The sequence below is a fragment of the Pantherophis guttatus genome, chromosome 5, assembly GCF_059756535.1.
Source record: "Pantherophis guttatus breed Tessera chromosome 5, ASM5975653v1, whole genome shotgun sequence".
Classification (NCBI taxonomy): domain Eukaryota; kingdom Metazoa; phylum Chordata; class Lepidosauria; order Squamata; family Colubridae; genus Pantherophis; species Pantherophis guttatus.
The window spans coordinates 130,429,613-130,450,286 of NC_142067.1; the positions used below are offsets into that span (position 1 = coordinate 130,429,613).

The 20,674-nt window shown below is 42.9% G+C and overlaps 1 protein-coding gene across 2 annotated transcripts; it reads left to right on the forward strand.

The window, feature by feature from the left end:
- Window positions 1-284: 284 nt before the first annotated feature.
- On the forward strand, window positions 285-19,235 carry MAEA (macrophage erythroblast attacher, E3 ubiquitin ligase). 2 transcript variants are annotated; one of them, XM_034416178.3, is made up of 9 exons: window positions 285-508; window positions 6,896-7,078; window positions 8,545-8,748; window positions 11,052-11,174; window positions 13,398-13,474; window positions 15,261-15,369; window positions 16,349-16,482; window positions 17,063-17,258; window positions 17,801-19,235. In XM_034416178.3, the coding sequence occupies exons 1-9, from the start codon at window positions 440-442 to the stop codon at window positions 17,894-17,896; spliced, it is 1,191 nt and encodes a 396-aa protein (XP_034272069.1). In that variant the 5' UTR covers window positions 285-439; the 3' UTR covers window positions 17,897-19,235. The 2 variants fall into 2 exon arrangements, with proteins under 2 accessions (XP_034272069.1, XP_087751739.1); XM_087895613.1 differs by lacking the exon at window positions 285-508 and adding an exon at window positions 5,342-6,721.
- The last annotated feature ends 1,439 nt before the right edge of the window (window positions 19,236-20,674 follow it).

Genomic DNA, 20,674 nt, shown 5'->3' on the forward strand with positions numbered 1-20,674 from the left:
CTTTAAACCCCGCCCTTCCCTCTCTTTCTTCCAATCACGCCCCGTTTTCTCGATCTAACGAGCCTTCCCATTGGCTCCCCAACGGAACCCCACCACTGAGAAAGAGTGGAGGGGGGGCAAGGAGGAGGAAGGGAAAGGACTCGGAAGCTTTCTCTCAGCCTTGAGAGTGAGGCGTTCTCCTGTCAAAAGGAGGGAGGAGGAGAGGAGAGCGCAGGCGCGGCAGGGCGGGGCAGGAGCGAGGGGGGGTGGCTGAAGCGTCTCGCGCTCTCCTGTCGAAGGAGGGAGGAGGAGTGGAGAGCGCAGGCGCGGCAGGGCGGGGCAGGAGCGGCCGAGGGCGGGGGGGCGGGGGCGGAAGCGTCTCGCGACGGCCGCGGGGGCTGCCGGGAGAGGCCGGAAGCGGCGCTGTTGCCGCGGCGGCGGCGGCGGCGGCGGGTCCAAGATGGCGGTGCAGGAGTCGGCGGCGCAGCTCTCCATGACGCTGAAGGTGCAGGAGTACCCCACGCTCAAGGTGGGCCGCCTCGCCTCGCCCCCCCCGCTCCCCTCAGGGGGACCCTCCCCCCTCCCTCCTCCCCTCCCCCTCCTCAGCCCCTCCCCTCGGAGCCCCCCCTCCTCCCCCTCCCCCACCGCCAGGCCTTTGTGGGGAAGGGAGGGCGAGGCTGCTGCTTCCTCCCCGCCCAGGAGGAGGAGAGGGGGAAAAAGGGGGTGGGGGTCCCCGGGAGGGGAGGAGGAGGAGGGGGCGCCGCCCTGGAGGGTCTTTTGAGGGGTCTTTCCGCTTCACCCCCCCCGTCCCCTCCCCTTCCCAAAGGTAACACAAAACGGGCCTCCTGATTCTCCCCCCCCGCTTCCCCACAGCAACAACAACCCTGTGAGGTGGGCTGAGAGGAAGAGAAAAGACGCTGAAAGGAGGGGCGGCGGCGAAACACCCCTCCCCCTCAGACTAGTGAGTCCTCGACCTACGACCACCAGGGAAAGCCCCTCCCCCCCCCAGTTGCTCAGCGAGACGTTTCTTCAGTGGAGGTTTTGCCCCCGTTTTTTTTTTTTACGACCTTTCTGGCCACGGCTGCTAAGCGAGTCGTCGCACGGTCGTTAAGTGAATCTGGTTCTCTCCTCTCTTCTTTCCCCTCCTCCTCCCCCCCCCTTGACTTTGGTCGTCGGAAGGTCGCCCAAGGGGATGGATCACGTGACATTGTGACCGTCATAAACAGGAGTCGGTGGCCAAGGGTGCGAACTTGCGATCATGGGGGCAGGGGGTGGGGTGGGGATGCTGCTGCAACGGTCGTTAAGTGTGAAAAACGGTCGTCGCTTTCTTCAGTGCCGTTGTAACTTCGAACGGTCACTAAATGAGCTATAAGTCGAGGGTTAGCTGTACTCCTTTTGTTTGTGGGTTTGTTTAGTTATAAAATTTACTGGCCGCCCATCTTGCCATCGGGTGGTAACTCTGGGAGGCTTGCAGTGACATCTAAGCCAAAACAAAAAAAAAAAGTTAAAAATAAACATTAATGCTCATAATTATGAAATAAAGAATTACAGGTAATCCTTAACGTACAACAGTTCATTTTGTGGACATTCGAAGTTACAACGGCACTGAACAAAGTGACTTAAGACCATTTTTCACACTTAATGACCGTTGCAGAACCCTGTGATCAAAATTCAGGCCTTTGGCAACTGACTCATACTTATAACGGTCCCAGGGTCACATGATTGACCTTCTGACGAGCAAAATCAATGGGGGAGCCAGATTCACTTAACAACCGGGTGACTAACTTATCAGTTCCAGTGATTCGCTTAACAACTGTGGCCAGAAAAGTTGTAAAACAGGGCAAAACTCACTTAACAAATGTCTCACTTAGCAACAAAAATTTGGGGGCTCAATTGCCGTGGTAAGGTGAGGACTACCTGTAGTTGACTTTGTCACAGTGCTCTTAGACTCAGCCGTGGGATACTTTGGAGCCACTGATGGCCGCCTGGGCTGGTCCCTGCAGTTTCCTTGGCTTGCCATTGCCTCCTTCCCAGGGCTGAGAGAGAGTGACTGGCCCAAGGTCACCTACCTGGCTTCATGCAGAAGGCGGGACTACAGCTCTCAGTCTTCCGGCCTCTAGCTTGGTGCCTTAACATAGATCATACTATCATCGGGCTGGAAGGGGCTTCGGAGGTGTTCTAGTCTAACCCTCTGCTCAAGCAGGAGACCTTCTACCACTGTGGACAAATGGCTGTCCAGTCCCTTCTTAAAAACCTCCAATGATGGAGCACCCACAACTTCTGGAAGCAACTTCTGTTCCACTGGTTAACATAATGACAGAATAATATTTGAAGAGGGACTTCAGAGATCTTCTAGTCTAACCCTCTGCTCAAGCAGGAGATCCTGACCTATACCATTTCAGACAAATGATGGTCCAGTCTCTTCTTAAAAACCTCCAGTGATGGAGCATCCACAACTCCAGGAGACAAACTGTTCCATTGTTCTGTCAGAAAAATTCCCTTTACTTCTAGGTTACATCCCCTTTTAACAAGCTTCCACCCATTGCTCCGTGTCCTGCCTTCCCGTGCTTTGGAGAATAAGTCCATCCCCTCTTCTCTGTGACAGACCCTCAAGTCCTTGGAAGACGGCTATCCTGTCCCCTCTAGCCTTTCCCTTCAATAGTCCAGGCATTCCTAATTCCCTCAGCCATTCATAAGATGGTTTAGCCCCCCCCAGGTCTCTTCTCCGCACGCTTTCCAGGGTCTCGACATCTTCTTTCTATCATGGTGACCAAAACTGGACTCAGTGTTTTAAGTGTGGCCTCACCAGCATTGAGAGAAGCACCAACCTGGCTCTCTGTGTAACCCTGCCATATTTTAAGATCCAAGTGAAGTGCTCTGAGACTTTGGGATGAAATTATAGACCAAGATTGAGGGGGGGATGCCTGGTCTGAAAAGCTCTTTTGGGCATTTCCTCCCTGTTTTTCTGGAAAGGAAACCTGTGATCAGCATGTCTGCCCTCTAAATCCCAGGGGCCCCAATTCACCTGGGAATCACTCCTCAGCTGAGTTGAGTGCCTTGAGGCTCTGAAATTACTGCTCTGGAAACCATTAGTGCCTCTGCTGAGGGTCAGAGCTTAGTTTCTTGGTGCAGGTTTCTGAAGCTGATAATGCACATGATAATGATGGAATTTCTGCAGCCCAATAGCCTTCACTTTCCAAGGCTGATTTTAATAATATGTTTGGTGGCTTCAGATCCACAAAACAGCCTGCAGAATTAACAGGTGGTGATGGTCCTACCGTTCAAGGGACATTTTACAGTTGGAGGCCCTCCCCAAAAGCCATGCATAAGATTGAAATGTCCTCAGAAGCCAGAGAAGCCTTCTAAAACTGTCTGGAGTTGTATGGCAGCCACCTACAGTACTAATGTTCAGGATGCAAACTTTAGGGTTCCAAGGAGTTGAGCTTCACTTGATTAAAAATGGAATTGTTATGAATAAAAAAGGACAAGGCTAAGGATAATTTTATTTCTATACCGCCCCTCTCCCGAAGGACTCAGGGCGGTGTACAGCCAGGTAAAAACACAATGCAAATATCACAATTTAAATTTAAAAATTATTAAAAGTATTACATTTAAGGCCAATTAACTAAAAAACACAAAAATTTAAGAACTCAGAATTTAAAACTCAATTATGAAGCTAGTCCTGCCTGTCGGAAGAGCAGGGTCCTAAGAGCATAGCGGAAAACTGCTCTTAAGAAAACAGCCCAAAGGCAGGGAGACGAGAAAGGAATGAATGATTTTTTTAAGAAATCAACATATTATTTTAAACCATGTTGCATTTGGGCTCCTTGTCAGCCTACGACCATTCAGGTGTATCTAAACTACCAGCCTTCCGATTGAGTAAATAGCCCACCCTTAGAAGGGGGTGGGATATGGAAGGAAGTGGAGTTTGGGCAGCAACAGTGTTTGATGGGGGGTGCTTAATTCCTGCTGATTTGCCTCTTGAAATAATATGAACCACATTGAACTAATCAAATTCTGCAGAGGCAGGACTAGTTTCTGCCTCTCCAAGCAAAGACAGCTCAAACCACCATACCAATCCATAATACGGCTGGGAAGGATTAATGTCATCAAGTAAAATAGGCCAAAGAAATTGCAACTTTTTTTTTTGAATTCATATAAAAATTGAAAAAAGCTGGCACCCCCCCCCCCCTTAAGCCTAGACTTCCCCTTTCATTTTTAACAATCCTGTCTAGCCCGTTTACTCCACACAGTAGGAATAGAAATGTGAAATGGATTTTTAAAGATCTTGGTCATTATTATTCATAATAATCCAGCAGTGACTGATTTTTAAAATGTTGAATGCAGATAAGTGTCTTTAATATTTTTCTTAAGATGATTTGTGGGAGTGAATAATATTTACAATCAGAAATTACCTGTTTCTAATTATTGTGGTCTTTGGGATGAGAATATGAAGTTCAGGAAATAACAAACGACTGAAACTTCTTTGTTTGTTTTTTCTTAATTCCTGTTTATACAGAATGAACTTTTTCTAGGCTACCTTTATTTAGGCATGCAATCAGCCATACTGTAAACATCCCACTCTACTCAGAAACCCAGGAATCCAGAAATGTGGTTGTCATACATTTTGTTGGCTTTCTAGAGGCTACATTTACCTTTTAGTTTTGATTTTGTGATACGTTACTCTAGGAATTCCACACATAAGAATTGTCCAGAAATTAGATAATATAAAAAAAGAAAACATGGGGCTTGTTTCTGAATTACTATTGGTAGCCGTTACACTTTGAGTCTTCATTTTCTAAAGAAACAAAACACTCAAAATGGCTCCCAGCATTAATCTATTACAGTTAACAAAATTCAAGTATCAGGAAGAAATAAGCAGGTTAAAATAGATTTGCTTTTTTAAAAATCACACAAGTTACATAAGAGTCTTATCCCTATTTCAATTTTAATGCAGCTGACGGAGAAATACAATTCTTGTGATTTGTGTGATGGAATCCCAAATATTTGAAACATCTCTAAACACTGAATGGTTTCTTTGAAGTGCATAGAGAAGAACATGGATTAAAGTTCCTTCAGCGTGAGGTCTCTGGATGACATATATTCTTAAGGGATAATACAAAGTGTGTTAAAATCAAATGTTATGCTGCATTACGCCATTATAAAGAAGGGTAATGGAAAGCAATCAATATCTCTGGAAACTCTCAATTTATATTTAGCAGGTGTGTGGTAATACACACACACAGAGAGAGAGAAAAATACATATAGAGAAACAGACACATGCCTACATACATACACCAGGAGCAAGGTTAAAGAGTTAATTTGGCTATAAGCAAGCTTATGGATACCATGGGGCTTTTTTTTTTTTTTAATTTGATTTATATGCCGCCCTTCTCCGGAGACTCAGGGCGGCTTACAGTGCGTTAAGCAATAGCCTTCATACTTTGGTATATTTATACAAAGTCAGCTTATTGCCCCCACAATCTGGGTCCTCAATTAACCTACCTTAGAAAGGATGGAAGGCTGAGTCAACCTTGAGCCTGGCGAGATTCGAACTTGCAGTAATTGCAGGCAGCTGAATGTTAATAACAGGCTATTAGTTTGCTGCGCCACCAGGCTCTTTCATACATACAGTGTTTCCCTGAAAATAAGACCCTGTCTTATATTTTTTTGAACCCCGAAATAAGCGCTTGGCTTTATTTTCGGGGAGGTCTTATTATTTTGGGGCACGTGAAGCAAGATGGGGCTCCTCTTGCTGTCTTACCTGATTTCCAGCTCTGCGTTTAAATATTTTTGGGGAGGGCTTCTTTTTGGGGGGAGGCTTATTTTAGCGCATGCGTTCAAAAGCCTGATTGGGCTGATTATCGGGATGTCTTATTTTTGGGAAACAGGGTACATACATACATACATACATACATACATACATACGTTAGGTTTTTAAATAGTTGCCTTCCTTTATTCACCTCCAGCAGTAAGTAATATCATATCTGTGATTTTATGTAAGTGTGTATGTAAACACACTGGTTAACAGCAATATCTGGATCCCTATGCCCAATTGGCAAACATTTTGCAGGAGAAGTTGTGTCTTCTGATCTAACTGGATCTTTAATCAAGCTTAATATAAAATAATGACATACAATTCAATGCAGTTGTGCTTCCCTTCCATCAAACATTCAAGAATGTGTCTGAAGCATGCCTCTCTCTTGATGTAATATCATCCCATTATGATGCCAAAGCATGCCAGGTTAGATAAACTTCAAAATTCTGATGCATGATTATTATTATTTTTTTAACCTGGGAGAAAGGATCTGGCAGCAGGTGTTGCCAGTTGTTGTATTTTGGTATGTGAAGGAGGGTTTTTTTCCGTGTTTCATTTACCCAGGGCATTCATTAAATGGATAGTAAGAGTATTCCATTTTCAGTTGTGGGAAAACATGACTCGCTTTTTCCTTATATCTTCAAAAATACTGTTTATATAAAAACATACATTGAGTACCTGGGGGGGTTGGGGGGGTGGCTGTTGCTACCGATTCCCCTACCTTCCCGGTGACATAAACCTGGATTGCTATTTTGATGAGTGTTTTAAGCCAGGGAGGCTATAGATAAGCAGTGGGTTAGTTTTCTCATTTTCTATTATCTGCCCATTTCAGATAATAACTGGAATAACTAGAACGCAGGTGCCAGTGCCAAGTCTCTCTCTAATCCTTACTCTTTCCAACGTAAACAGATGTGTAGTATCTGGGTGAGTGCGGACATAATTACAAGTAACTTGATAACTCTTAAGCTGTTTCTGCTGGAAAGTGGTATGTATATTAATGCTTTAAAGAAGCCAGTGGAATCTCAATTGTCTGTTAAAGATAACAAACCAAACTCAAAGAAGTGTTTTCTATAAACAACAAAAGGTTTGTTTTTGAAGGTACCTTACGAAACATTGAACAAACGGTTCCGGGCTGCTCAGAAAAACATTGATCGAGAAACCAGCCACGTGACTATGGTTGTGGCAGAGCTAGAGAAGACCCTGAGCAGCTGTCCAGCTGTGGATTCGGTGGTCAGTCTCCTGGACGGAGTGGTGGAAAAACTCAGCGTCCTGAAGCGAAAGGTAACGTTCCCCTGCCTCGTTTCGTTGCTTGGGCTTTTCGATTTTTCCACTTCTATTTTCATCTGGGAGTTTATTATGTTTTCACTTTCCAAGACGAGAAGAATCGTTGTTTTGGACACAATATGTCTTTGTTGCATATCATCCTGGGGACTGCTGAGTGAAGGAATCCAGCTCTTCAGCTAACAGGAATCCGAGTTCACTCTTTATAAGAAGCAGCAAGCCATTTGCAATGTGCTTGAGATCAGAGGTTTTGTGTCTGCGAAGGTCCCTGATTTAACAGGGTTTTTTTTTGTTTGTTTGTTTTTTGAAAAAACAAACCTTAAAAAACATTTTAACAATAAGCAAAATCTTGGCAAGATCTGCAGTAACACCCTTTGCAATTCAGGGTATTTATATAAACTTCCAAATTATTTTATTTTTTAGCAAATCACTGTTTATTGCCACTGCCTATAATGGCAAAAGAATTCCTGCTGGAGGGAACTTCCACACTAGGGGAAGGCTTGGAGATTCCTCTGGGATTAATCCAGACTGGCATTAATCATGCATCTTGAGTCTGAAAAACAGGGCATTTGCAGAGCTTCTTTGCTGCTTTAAGCAAACGATTGAGGAAGTGTGATGTCTACTGGGGCCCCCCTTATACTCAAAGATGTGTTTTCCTAGGATTGTGTTGCTACTGTGTGAGCCTAGGAAAAGCTGCAGCTTCTTTTAAGGCTTTAGCCACGGTGAACTGAGCCATGCCTTTTTTTTCTTTTGCCTTCGGCTCTGAAGAATAGCACATCCCTAGGAAAGGCCACGTAGAAGAAGAATGAAAGTTAACCATTTTGGATTTCCTAGAGAAATCATGGAATCCTGGGGCTGGAAGGGACCTTGGAGATCATCTAGTCCAATCCCCTGCCCAAGGCAGGAGACCTTAAAATGGGGAAGGGTGTAATTGGTTTTCTCCTGCACAGAGGCTCAGGGTGTGTTCTGTGACTGAGGGAATAAGAGCAAATGAGCTAAATTGAAAGGTATTGATTACTCGAGTAATCTGCATTAGGCTAGCATTCTTAGCTTCCCTGCGAAATGTTTGCACCTCAGGTGCAGAGCAATTGATTTTTCAAATGCCTTCACTGCTGCAAGCATATGTACAAAGAAATGTTCACAAAATGAAGGCAGAAACAGCTGGGATGTTGTTCAATTTAGCAGGATGTCTCAACCATGGCAACTTTTAAGATGAGTGGACCACAACTCGCAGAATTCCCCAGTAGCAATGCTGGCTGTGGAATTCTGGGAGTCGAAGTCCACTCCTCTTAGTTGCCGAGGTTGACTATAGTTTCTGTAACTATAGCATTTCTCAATCTATGCTAGATTTTATATGGGTCATTCGGCATGCAAATGGACATTGCTTTGCAAGCTTTCCTGACTGTTTGGAGTATAGAAATTTCTACGTTCAGATTGGATTGAATGACTCCTGTTTCCTCGTGCAGGCAGTAGAATCGATCCAGGCCGAAGACGAGAGTGCGAAACTATGCAAACGCAGAATCGAGCATCTTAAAGAACACAGTAGCGACCAGCCAGCGGCCGCCAACATGTGGAAGAAAAAACGGATGGACCGAATGATGGTGGAACACCTCCTGCGGTGCGGCTATTACAACACCGCAGTGAAATTAGCCAGGCAGAGCGGCATTGAGGTTGGTACTCGGTTCAGAGGCAGGCGGGTATGGTCACTTGGCTCTCTTACAGAGGTTGGGGGATCATGCGTGGCCCCTTTCCAATTTGTGGACTTCAACTCCCAGAATTCCTGAGTTGCTAGCTCAGGAATTCTGGGAGTTGAAGTCCACCAGTCCTACAAGAGCTATTAGATCTTTTAGTATCTAGATATTAGATGCTGCCTGAAAGCAGCAAGAATCCCTTTCAGGCTTGTTTTTTTCTTAAAATGGTTTCTAAGCTCAAGGAAGTTTTTATACTGAACAGCAAGTGCGGAATTCCCATCTCTACCCTGAGATAGGGTGGCAGGAAGTGATAGCTGGCCTATCTTGAAGTCCTTTTTAATTTCTTTTTTTGTACACTGTGGTACAAAAAAGATAACTTTTTAACAAGTTGTTTCATGTTCCTTCTGTACAATTTGTCTTCCTGTGTACGAAGCATATTTTGATGTTTGGTTGGAATCAGTTTATTTGTATTATTTTTAAAATGAGATACTCTGTTGCATACAGTGAATTTTACTTGTTGATTCAGCTTGCTTAATTGGTTCGTCCTAATGTTTTCTGTAGCTCAAAATAATCATTTACTGGTACAAAATGGGTTTATTGGAAGAGCCCTTCCACACGGACTCCTGTGGAATAAGGAATTTTTTTCCCCTTTAAAACACCATAGTTTTTCTTTGAAAGTTGATCTGTTTTGGGTTCAGGGTTTTTTTTTTTCAATGTTCTGTACAGATGTAATAGCAAATAACATTTGCAGTAGAACATTTGCCCCAGGCAAATTAATTCTGGGCAGTCAGAAAACAGCTCTTCATTTCCTGTTATGTTTAAACTATTCAGTCAAATGGAATTCTAATGTGCAATTTATAATCTTGGCTTAGTCACTAGAGCTAAAAGAATGCAGGCAGAGGCAATATTTTAGTCCCTGCAGCCGGATGCCATCTCTTAAGTGGGTTATATATGCATTTGCTGGTTGGAATTGTATAAAAATCACTTGACTTGGATCCCCTGCTCTAAAATGACTGCAGCCTGAATGGAGCTAAGATTTCTTCCTAATGGATGGCCTTCCTCAGAAAACACAGAGCCCTTTGTTTCCCCTTTATTTAACACGGGAATAATAAACGGCTCTATCTTTTTAATTTTTATCTGTCAAGCCTTTTGAGGAACGCAGCTTGAGGAAATAGGAACCCCTTGGATTTTTGGAAAGATTTTTATCAGCAATAGAGTATTATAATAGTAATCTCAAAAGCCTGTTTAAACAATTCTCCGATTCAACTTATAAGTATATAATTAAGGCAGAGTTACTCTTGAGTCTTTTTCTCATGTTGTCCTTCTCCAGTCCTGGGAATTTTTTCTGTAATGGCCCTGTTTCCTCCCATAAGAATCTCCCTCCATTTATCATATTTCCACAACCTCTTAGACCCTCCCCCCATATTTTGTCCCCCCCCTCAAATATCTGTGTCCTCCTCTGCCATGAAATGCACAGAGAGCGATGACCCTGCCTCTTCCGTCCTTCCAAGAAGGGCTGGACATTCAAGACTGACATGCGAGTAAAGAGATGGTGCGAGGGAGAGCGCTGAAAACAGTGCTGTTGTTATTGTAGAAGGAAAGGGACTAACTCTTTGCTCCCTGGGAATATCAGGATTATATGTTTGGAGCCAGTCTTATACCCAGGGCAGTTGGGATGTGCCAGGAGGCAATCAGCTATAAATTGTAGGAGTTCCTCTTCATGGCCATTTATTCTTAGTTCTGTGGGAGCCATCTGGTTCAAGTTGAGAGGTCTTCTCAACCATCTCCATTTGCAGAGTGTTTTCCAAGGTTGTGAAGTTAGCAAGCCGTCCCAGAGCCTCAAAAAGCTGCCTGAGCCCACTGATCTGTGAAGATTAACAGCTATGATGACACTTAATAATCTAGTGTTCAATATTGGGGCTTTCCTTAATGGCCAGCGCTCTTGGGAAATGGGAGCTGTGAAATTTCCTGAAGTCAAAGCTTTGGGGACGTTTGGGTATTTACTCACAAGGTGACCCAAATCTCCAAAAAGTCTTGAGATTTCCAGTCAATTCATGATGGCGTCTCTCCTATATAACCTTTGAAGCACATCATATCCTTCCCTCTCTCACACGCCCTCCGTTTGCCATACTCTGATTTCAACCCTGAGCTACGAGTATTCTCCTTTATCGGTTCTTTGGTTTCCGTTCTGAAGAAAAAGTCTTTGGTCCTCCCGTGATGTTTCCGTCAACGTAAGCGACAGAGATTCTCAGGTGAATAATTGTGCTTTCCTGCTTTTCTAGGACTTGGTAAATATTGAGATGTTCCTAACTGCCAAAGAAGTAGAAGAATCCTTGGAAAGGCAAGAAACCATGACTTGTTTAGCCTGGTGTCATGATAACAAGTCTAGGCTCAGGAAAATGAAGGTACGTGCGCGTGTCAAGATGGCCGGAGAACGATGGTTTTGTTGGCCATGCATGTGCTTGAATGTGGCAAAATGAGGGGAGATGACAGGAAGTTTAATTTAATTAGTTCAATTTATATGCCGCCTTTCTCCAAAGACTCAGGATACCAATCAAGGTGTTTGTTTCAGAAGCTTTATATAAAACAGGAGATATAACACTCAAGCAAAAGTATTGTGAATGAACTTTTATTATTATGGATCTGTTAACTTGTGATTTATGCTTACTAAATTAAGGGGAAGATAAATATTTTTAAAAACAGAATATGTCTGTTCAACGTAAGACCTTTAGTCAAATAGGGTAGATAGTAGGCTGGTGACCCCCAGGGAGAGGGCCTTCTCTGTGGGGGCTCCTACCCTCTGGAATCAGTTGCCCCCTGAGATAAGGAGAATCCATGACCTCAGTGCCTTCCGTCGTGCCCTTAAAACCCATCTTTTCCAGCAAGCCGGGCTGGCTTAAGAAGAAATTTTTTAAATTCTTTAATTGGTTTGTGATTTCTTAATTTCTGGGCCTAATTTATATATATTTTTAACTGTTTTTAATATTTGTATTCTATGTTCTTATTTTGGCTGTACACCGCCCTGAGTCCTCAGGGAGAAGGGCGGTATATAAATTGGAAATTAAATTAAATTAAATTAAAATTAAATTAAATTACTTTGTCAATAAATATGTTTTCTGTTGAAGGAAATAACATTCTTCAGCTGGAAGTTAAAACCTCATACAGGTAGTCCTCAATTTACAACAGTTCATTTAGTGACTGTCCAGTGTTACAACGGCACTGGAGAAAAAGTGACTTATGAGCATTTTTCAAATCATGCAGCATGCTCAAAATTCGGATGCTTGGCAACTGACTCACATTTATGACGGTTGCAGTGTCACGTGGTTCCCTTTTTCGACCTTCTGACAAGTAGCGGGGAAGCCAGATTCACTTAACAACTGTCTCGCTTAAGGACAGAAATTTTGAGCTCCGTTGTGGTCGTAAGTCAGGGGGGAGTCAAGACTGTATAGCTTCTCCTGCTTGAGCAGACTAGAAGACCTCCAAGGTCCCTTCCAGCTCTCCCTTGATTTCTGACCACCCATACGGAGTGCCAAACTTTACTATTCATTTGCTCTGTGGAGATCCGTCCATCAGCAGCCCCCTTCAATTGGTTTTGTGGGCAAGAAGGCTGAAGTGGCGAGAGTGGCTTGCCTTTGGCTCCTTAGGAAATGTGGGGCAGAGGTGAGGTTTTCTCTCTCTCCATCTCCAAAGCCCACGAGTTCTAAGTCATGTGAGTGGCAAAACCTGCTTTACAAGGACATAATGCAACTGCGTGTAGGAACCGTAATAACTAATTCCCTACGTGCCACGTAAATGTCAGCCAGTTGCTAAGTGCCCAGATTTTGATCACATTGTGGCACTTTGAGGACTGGCCGTAACTACCACACGTTCAGCGCCACCATCACAACTGTGGTTAATGAAAGAGTGGTCAGTAAGTGAGGACCAACGCCTACATCTGGGAAGAGAGAATTTTGGTATCTTATCTAGTGTTGTAAAGTGATCAGTGTTAAGGAACTTGGTAATTTGAAGTTACTGTTTCAAATAGGCGACCCACCTATAATCCTTAACCATTCAGTCTCACTGTTTGAGTTTTGCCAAGTCGTCAAATGTTCTTGGCTTTCTTGAAAAATGAATCTGGATTTTTTTAAAAAAAATAATGTGATAAACAGCATTAGAAATAGCTTAAAAGTAATTTTTTAAGAGGCTTCTGAGAGAATTATTCATTGAATAATTATAACATTTTATATACTCCGCCTTGAGTCTTCGGAGAAAGGCAGCATACAAGTTGAACAAAAAGTATAAATAAGTATTATAACATAATATATAACATTTCAGATGGAAACTGAACAAAACTAATGTGAACAAATATGCAAAAATAGAACCTTGTTGTAATAATGTTTTAAAACAAAACTTCTCAATGTGGACATGTAAATATTTCTTTTAAAAAAATAAAGCATTTGGTTATGAAGTAGCATATCAAATTGCATAAGTAAATTTAATTGGCATTAACTTTTATATTGGTTCTAAATATATTCAGATGTTCTACTGCTTTTGGGGTAAGTTACCCAAATAAACATAGATAAAATTACAGATCGAGTGTCTAAATCTTGCTATGACATGTCTTAAGATTTGTTTCCTTTCTAATTTAGAGTTGTCTGGAATTCAGTCTAAGGATTCAGGAGTTCATAGAACTTATTCGACAGAACAAGAGATTGGATGCTGTCAGGTAGGAGGCAACCTATGTGTACATAGGAAAGCGAGAATGTAAAGCCAGGCCTGAATTGGGCACAGAAAGATTGTTTTTAAAAGATGCTGCATTATGACACTTCTGCTCTTTCATCATTGTTACCAAAAGTAGTGAGGTTTTCTCCAGGAGGAATTTCCATATACATTTGTATCAAAGTTCTATAAAAAGATAAAAAGTAACAAAAATTAATACAAAGTAAGGAAAGAAAGAAAGAGGGGGAAAAAAAGATAAATGCAAAAAGAAAAGATAAAAAGAAATAAAAGAGCCTTCCAAGTTCCTTTGCCGCAAATACAAATATGGTACAATTACAAAATTACCTTTTACTCTGCGGTTACAAAAAAAAAAAACCTCTCCTTTTCCTACTACCTAATGATTGTGGTTTCTCGTCATCAAAACCACAAATCAAAAGTTCGGGTTTTTTTTCTGTTTTATGCAAAACGATTATAAAGGATTTCTAGTCAGCAATAAAGGGAAGGAAGGAAGGAGGAAAGAAGGGAGGAAGGAAGGCGACATGAAAGAAAGGGAGGGAGGGAGGGAAGGAAGGAAAGAAAAAAAGGAAGGGGCATCAATGATCCTCTTCAAAGACCTGGAAGAAGAGTGGGGTCTTTGAGACCCTTTGAAACCCCCATCAGAGTGGGAGCCATTTGAATTTTAGGGAGACCCTCATTCCAGATGGCAGGCACTGCAACAGGGAAGGCAGGCTGCTGGGACCCGAGTAGATGCCATTGTTTATTTGATGGAACCTGGAGCTCCCCATCCCGGCCAGATCGAACCGATGGGTCAGATACAATTGGAGTCCTGGGCCATGCCGGAAATCGTTTGGGAAGCAGCTGAAAATAGAACAGCCAATGTAACAATGGTATTGTATAAATCTACGGTGTGATACCTCCGTTCCTGTCGCTCTCTCAAAATGGATATTGCACACTGGGGGGGGGGGTAAATTGCAGAGAAGACCCATAAAAATTGAGGAGACACTATGAACTCTGGAGTTTCTTAGCTTGGAGAGGAAGCAGTAAAGGAAGACATACCCCAGTGACAACAGCAGTAGAAACTGACAGAGAGTCACGATCAATAAAAGGAAGTATTTCTTCACTGGGAACTGTGCCATTGGATGTGGTTGCAGCTTTTAAGAGGGTTGCAAATATTAATGGGGGATTTGATTCTATTACTCTTTAGGCCTGTAAACTTGTGAGCTTCCTGAACGCGTCTGCTGGGCTGCCATTCTCTGCTACATTAGATGGAGTTTTGGCCTGATCCAAGTGGACTATGAGGCTATCAAACTTAATGTTGACCCATAAGGGATTAGGGAAGACGGGGGAGTGTGCAAGTCTGTAGCTGAGCAATTTATTTATTTATTTGTTATGTGTAACATAACTTACAGGATGTTATAGATTGCTCCAGTCAGCTAACTCTGAGCAGCCTACAATGCCCCAGTACAAAATTAGGATTAAAGCTAAGGCTATAAGGGATTTCCAATCAGCAATAAATGGAGGGAGGGAGGGAAGAAGGGAAGGAAGGTCAAATTTACAAAAGAAACAAAAAATGTACATTATAACAACATTAAACAGGAGAGGTGTACCCTGAAGAATAAGATCAATTTTATTCCGGAGAATAAAATGAATTCATTATCAGAAGGGATATTTACTCGCAGAATTCCTAGGACCAGCGTGGCTTCCATTTTAAAAGGAACAAAACAGAGCAGGCCTCTCCGCGAGCGAAGGATGCTTACGAAGGAAACCCTGTTCTCTCTCTCCTTGCATTCCAGGCACGCACGGAAACATTTCAGCCAGGCCGAGGGGAGCCAGCTGGACGAAGTGCGGCAGGTGATGGGGATGTTAGCCTTTCCTTCGGATACTCATATCTCCCCTTACAAGGTACGCTGCTTTCCCTTCAATCTTGGTTAATAGGGCTTAAGGTGATCAGCTGACGAGTGCTGAAGGATGCATGCTGGCCTCCCTCATTGAAACAGAGAGCAGCGTTCAATCTGCTGGTGGGTTTTAGTAGATTCTTTGTGTGAGAATCGGTTTTCCACAATGGCCACTGAGAAGTTTGAGTATCGTCTTCTTATGGCTATAACTTTGGTGCTTGTATCTTAACGATTTATATTATTTTATTAGTGTCCTAGTATGATTTATGTTGATTGCTTATTTAGCATCCTATGACTACCCCTAAGTGTTGTATCTTGTGATTTGCAATGAGTGTATTTTTGCGATTATGATCGTGATTTATCATGTATTGCTTGTATGTACACTGAGAGCTTCTGCACTGGAGACAAATCCCTTGTCTGTCAATCACTCTTGGCCAATAAAGAATTCCATTCCATTCCATTCTCTATATTCTATATTCTATTCACAATAAAGTGGAGAGTTGTAAGCCTGCTCAGATCTGCATTATACCTGCAATCATCTTGGGGGTCCATACCTGTTTAGATACAGGCAGTCCTTGACCCATGACCACCATTGAGCCCAGAATTTCTGTTGCTAAGTGAAACATTGGTTAAGTGAATTTTGCCCTGTTTTATTACCTTTCTTGATGCAGTTGTTAAGTGAATCACTGCACATGGTAAGCTAGGAACACGGATGTTAAGTGAATCTGGATTCCCTGTTGACTTTGCTTGTCAGAAGGTCCCAAAAGGGGATCACATGACTTACTTAACAAATACAATGATTCACTTAACAACTGTGGCAAGATAGATCGTAAAACGGGGCAAGCTCACTTAACAGCTGTCTCCTTTAGCAACGTAAATTTTGGGCCCAGTCGTGGCCATAACTCTAGGACTACCCGTACATAATTTATATTTTAATAGTCTGAAACTGCTGACCGTCCCTTCTGCTTTTCGTGTGTTCTCCCCAGGATCTCCTGGACCCTGCTCGGTGGAGGATGCTAATCCAGCAGTTTAGATACGATAACTACAGGTTGCATCAGCTGGGGAATAACTCTGTCTTTACCATAACACTCCAGGCTGGGCTTTCCGCCATAAAAACACCGTATCCTTCCATGCGTATTCTTCGGTCTTCAAAAAAAAGTATGCCATTTTTTTCCCCCCCAAACAGACTGCCTCTTTCCTAAGCTACCATTTGGCAAATACGTACTGATAATAGCTGCCTTTAATTCAGACAGTCATCCCAAGCGAATGCCTTTCGTGCTTTTTGCATTCCACCAAAAACAAACCAAAAAAACCCCCCAGACTAGAATGTGAAAAATGCAGCCTTTCGCCTTTGCGATGTATGGGAAGATTAGGTTTCCTTATAATGCACTTGGTCAAAATTCCAAACGTCTTTTTTTTTTTTTTTTTTGCGATCTGATTAATACAGGCTGAGTTATCGAATATCGAGGCGCCTTGGAGATACCTCAACGTTTAAAGCCACTTCAGGGAGCAAAATTATACACAACTGGCCGCTTTCAATATGCCAAAGTTGGGGGGGGGGGGATATATATATATATATATATTTATATATATCTGCCTCATTTCACATTAGCCTTGGAGTTATCTGTGACAACCTTATCACTTTAAATATTTGTCCTGTTTTTATTATTATTATTATTCCTTAACTTGTTTTTAAACAGACAGTGTTATAAAGAGGATGGCACTTCCAAAAACCCCGACTGCCCGGTGTGTAGCAAATCCCTAAATAAGCTGGCTCAGCCCCTGCCAATGGCCCATTGTGCCAACTCTCGGCTAGTCTGCAAGATTTCGGGAGATGTGATGAATGAGAATAACCCCCCTATGATGCTTCCCAACGGATACGTCTACGGATACAATGTAAGTTGTGACTTGGGACCCTCTGAATTCAGGCTTTGGCCTGGACTAGCTAGTAAACCCTAGCTAGCATTTTAATAGAACCGTCTGTTAAATGCTGAAGAAATGTAAGAAGCTGTTTCCTTACAGGTAGTCCTTGACTTACAACAGTTCATTTAGTGACCAAAGTTTTTTTTTTTAAAAAAAGTGTCTTAGGACCATTTTTCACACTTAAAATGGCCGTTGCCACATCCCTGTGGACACGTGATCAAAATCCAGATGTGTGGCAACTGTCTCATATTTATGACGGTTGCAGCGTCCCGGGGTTACGCAATCCCCTTTTGCAACCTTCTGACAATGGGGAAGCCAGATTCACTTAATGACCATGTGATTCATTTAACAACTGCAATGATTCACTTAACAACCATGGCACGGAAGGTCGTAAAATGGGGCAAAACTCATTTAACTGTCTCGGTTAGCAGGAGAAATTTTGGCATCCGTCGCGGTCGTAAGCCGGGGACTAACTCTCTTTCTCTTTCTGACCTTTCTCCTGTGTTTCGTTCCAGTCCTTGCTTTCTGTTCGTCAGGATGACAGAGTCGTTTGCCCGAGAACCAAAGAGGTCTTCAGTTTCTCCCAAGCCGAGAAAGTCTACATCATGTAAACCCCTCTCACGCGCAAATGAAGTGCCACTGGATTTTGACACAATTAATTCTATCCGTGCCCTGTAAAAAGATGGTGGGAGTACGTGCGGCAAAGAAAAGCTGCGACTCGGGAGGGACGGGGTGGGGTGGGAAATCGAGGCTTCGTTGGTGGCATTTTTTTCCCGTGCGACCAAAGATCCGTGAGCAAAAGCATAGCACACTCTGAGAAAAGCAAGGAAGTGCGACTAAAGTTAAAAAAAAAAAAAGGTTGCACTCAGAGGGAACAAATTTTGAATGTTTGGATTTTTGTAACCACGATTGGGTTGTTTTTTTTTTTCCCTCAAATACTCATCCAGCGGAAGCAGCTTACTCAAAACAGATCTAAATAACTTTAGATCTCAAAGGGGGGGACAGTTCTCACTCGAGTTTTGCGTATCCCCTATTTCTACTTGTGTGTGAAATATTGTATGACTCGAAGGGACTCAATATGCAAACCTATAATAAACGCATCGGAGGGCTGGTTTCAGCTTCCCGATGCGTGTCAGTCCTGCGTCCTCCGGGACACGTGTGCTGCACACGCCTTTCCCCTTCCGATGTGTGGTGGTCACCGTGACCCACGCCAACTGGAAGCACGCACCCAGCTGTGCAAAAACACACAGTTAGCAAACACTTTTGGTCTTTCACATAGCCTTTAGAAGACAGCCAGTCCTTGGAATGGATGCTGAGTAGATGCTAACACAAGATAGAAAAGACAGAGAAAGGTTTGTTGTCGTCTCTAAAACCTCTACAGTTCAGTTTTTCTCAAGCTTGGGAACTGGAAGACAGGTGGACTTCTGGGAGTTGAAGTCCACCTATCTTCCAGTTCCCACGGTTGAGAAATTCTGTCCTAAGATAATTTTAAGAATCTTTTAAAAACTGCATAAACACAGAACTGGTAACATTGGAGCCACCATGTGCCACTCGTCCGTCTGTCCTCCTTCCAGTTGACCAATAGTGTTAAGGGCCTTTCGTTTATTAGTTACTATGTGCATAGGATTCAAATATCAAAAACCATTTAGTGCTACTGCCTTATTTTCTTGCTTTTGAGAATGTATTCACATGAAGAAAAAAAAAATCAGCTGGTAACCTTAAGTGTTGGGGAAGTTTTGAAGAAGATGCCTTGCAGAATTATGTAATTTTAGGGTATTGGCGGCCGAAGAGAAAAGGTTAGTTCAATTTTTAACCGCTACCGATCACATCCTTCTCATCCTCCAGACACACCCCCATTGTAGTAGAGACAAAAACCATACTATAGACTTTGTATTTAGCCTTTATTTTTGCATGTTGATGTTGATTAGCTAATAAAGACATTGCTCATAAGCCTGGTTTCTGCTCATTGGTTAAAACAGAAGAGTCTTAATGTGCTTTAAAAACCAAATGGTTAGTAAATATATATTTTTTTCCTGCAAAAAAAAAAATTACTGGAGTTCAATCATAAACTGGTTTTGACAAGTAGAGTCCCTTTAAAATTTTCCTTAATTGCTTTCTGAAAGAAAATAGTAATTATATTATGAAGATTTTGTGATTGCATAAGTAGAGAAATAACACATTTAATACTTTGACTTAGAGGTGAACAACTGGGCAAGATGCAAGGCCTTGCAATAGTTTAATATAAAATGGACGAATAAAAGGATGGGTTATTCACAGACTTAATTATATTTAAGCCTCAATGGGACTTTAGACTTGATACTTTTCAAATTAACTTTTCCTGAGTTCAGTGTACTAATCCTCAGACTGGCTCTTCCATCTCCAAATTTTATTCAGGGATTTGATTTAATGTCCCCATTTATCGTAGATGAGTGGTGCTTGAAAAATAGAGCGTACGTGATGAAGAATAAATACTTTTGATGTCTCCTGTGAGACAATGCACAATTTCACTTGTTTAAAAGTATAGTAGGTTCAGAAGCAGAAAGAAAAATGTGTGGTTTTAACAAAACCAATGAACCTGGGGCCTCCTCCAAATAAATTCCTCTCCTTTTCCAGGGCTTTAAGGCCTATCCCTGCCCTCCTTGTTTCCATAACCACTGCTGGCTATTCCCTGAAGGCCATCTCCATGGTTGTCTCCACAGTTATGGAGCTGAGAAAGGAGAGGCCGTGTGCAGTTGCACAGGGAAATAAATTCAGATTCTCCCCCCTCTCCCAATTGCTAACCTTCAGAGGGCTCCCTATTTCAAAGTGCTTTCGTCGCCTGTCTATTGTTTTTCAAAGCTACTTATATTCTTGGTTCAGAGGATTGGGAGAAAAGGCGCATCCTGCCTATTCTGCGAAGGGTCCAGTTTTTCCAGCAAGTCTTGGGGGTGAAGGGGGCTCCCCTCTCCTGGTGCCCTTTGGGTCCGATTTCCAACTGGGCTCCTGGCTACTTTACAGCCCACTGTCCTCAACCATCTTCCGGGTGGGATTTTGCCTTCCACTGCCGCCGCTGCCTTGGATCATGGAGCTGAAAGCGAAGCTTTCCGGCTGCCCAGCGAAAGGGAAGAGACTGTGCAATCCGCTCCTGCGCTTGCCTGCTGAAGAATACAGGATCACCGGGCTGGAAGGGCCCTCAGAGGTCTTCTAGTCTGACCCCCCGCTCGAGGCAGAAGCCTTAACACTATCCCATTGCAAATACGTAGACTGTCCAGTCTATTTTTTGAAAAGTTCCAACGATGGAGCACCCGCAACTTCTGGTGGCCAGCTGTTCCACTGGTTAATTGTTCTCCCTGTCAGGAAATCCCTCCTTAGTTTCAGGTGGCTTCTCTCCTTGGTTCCCATCCGTTGCT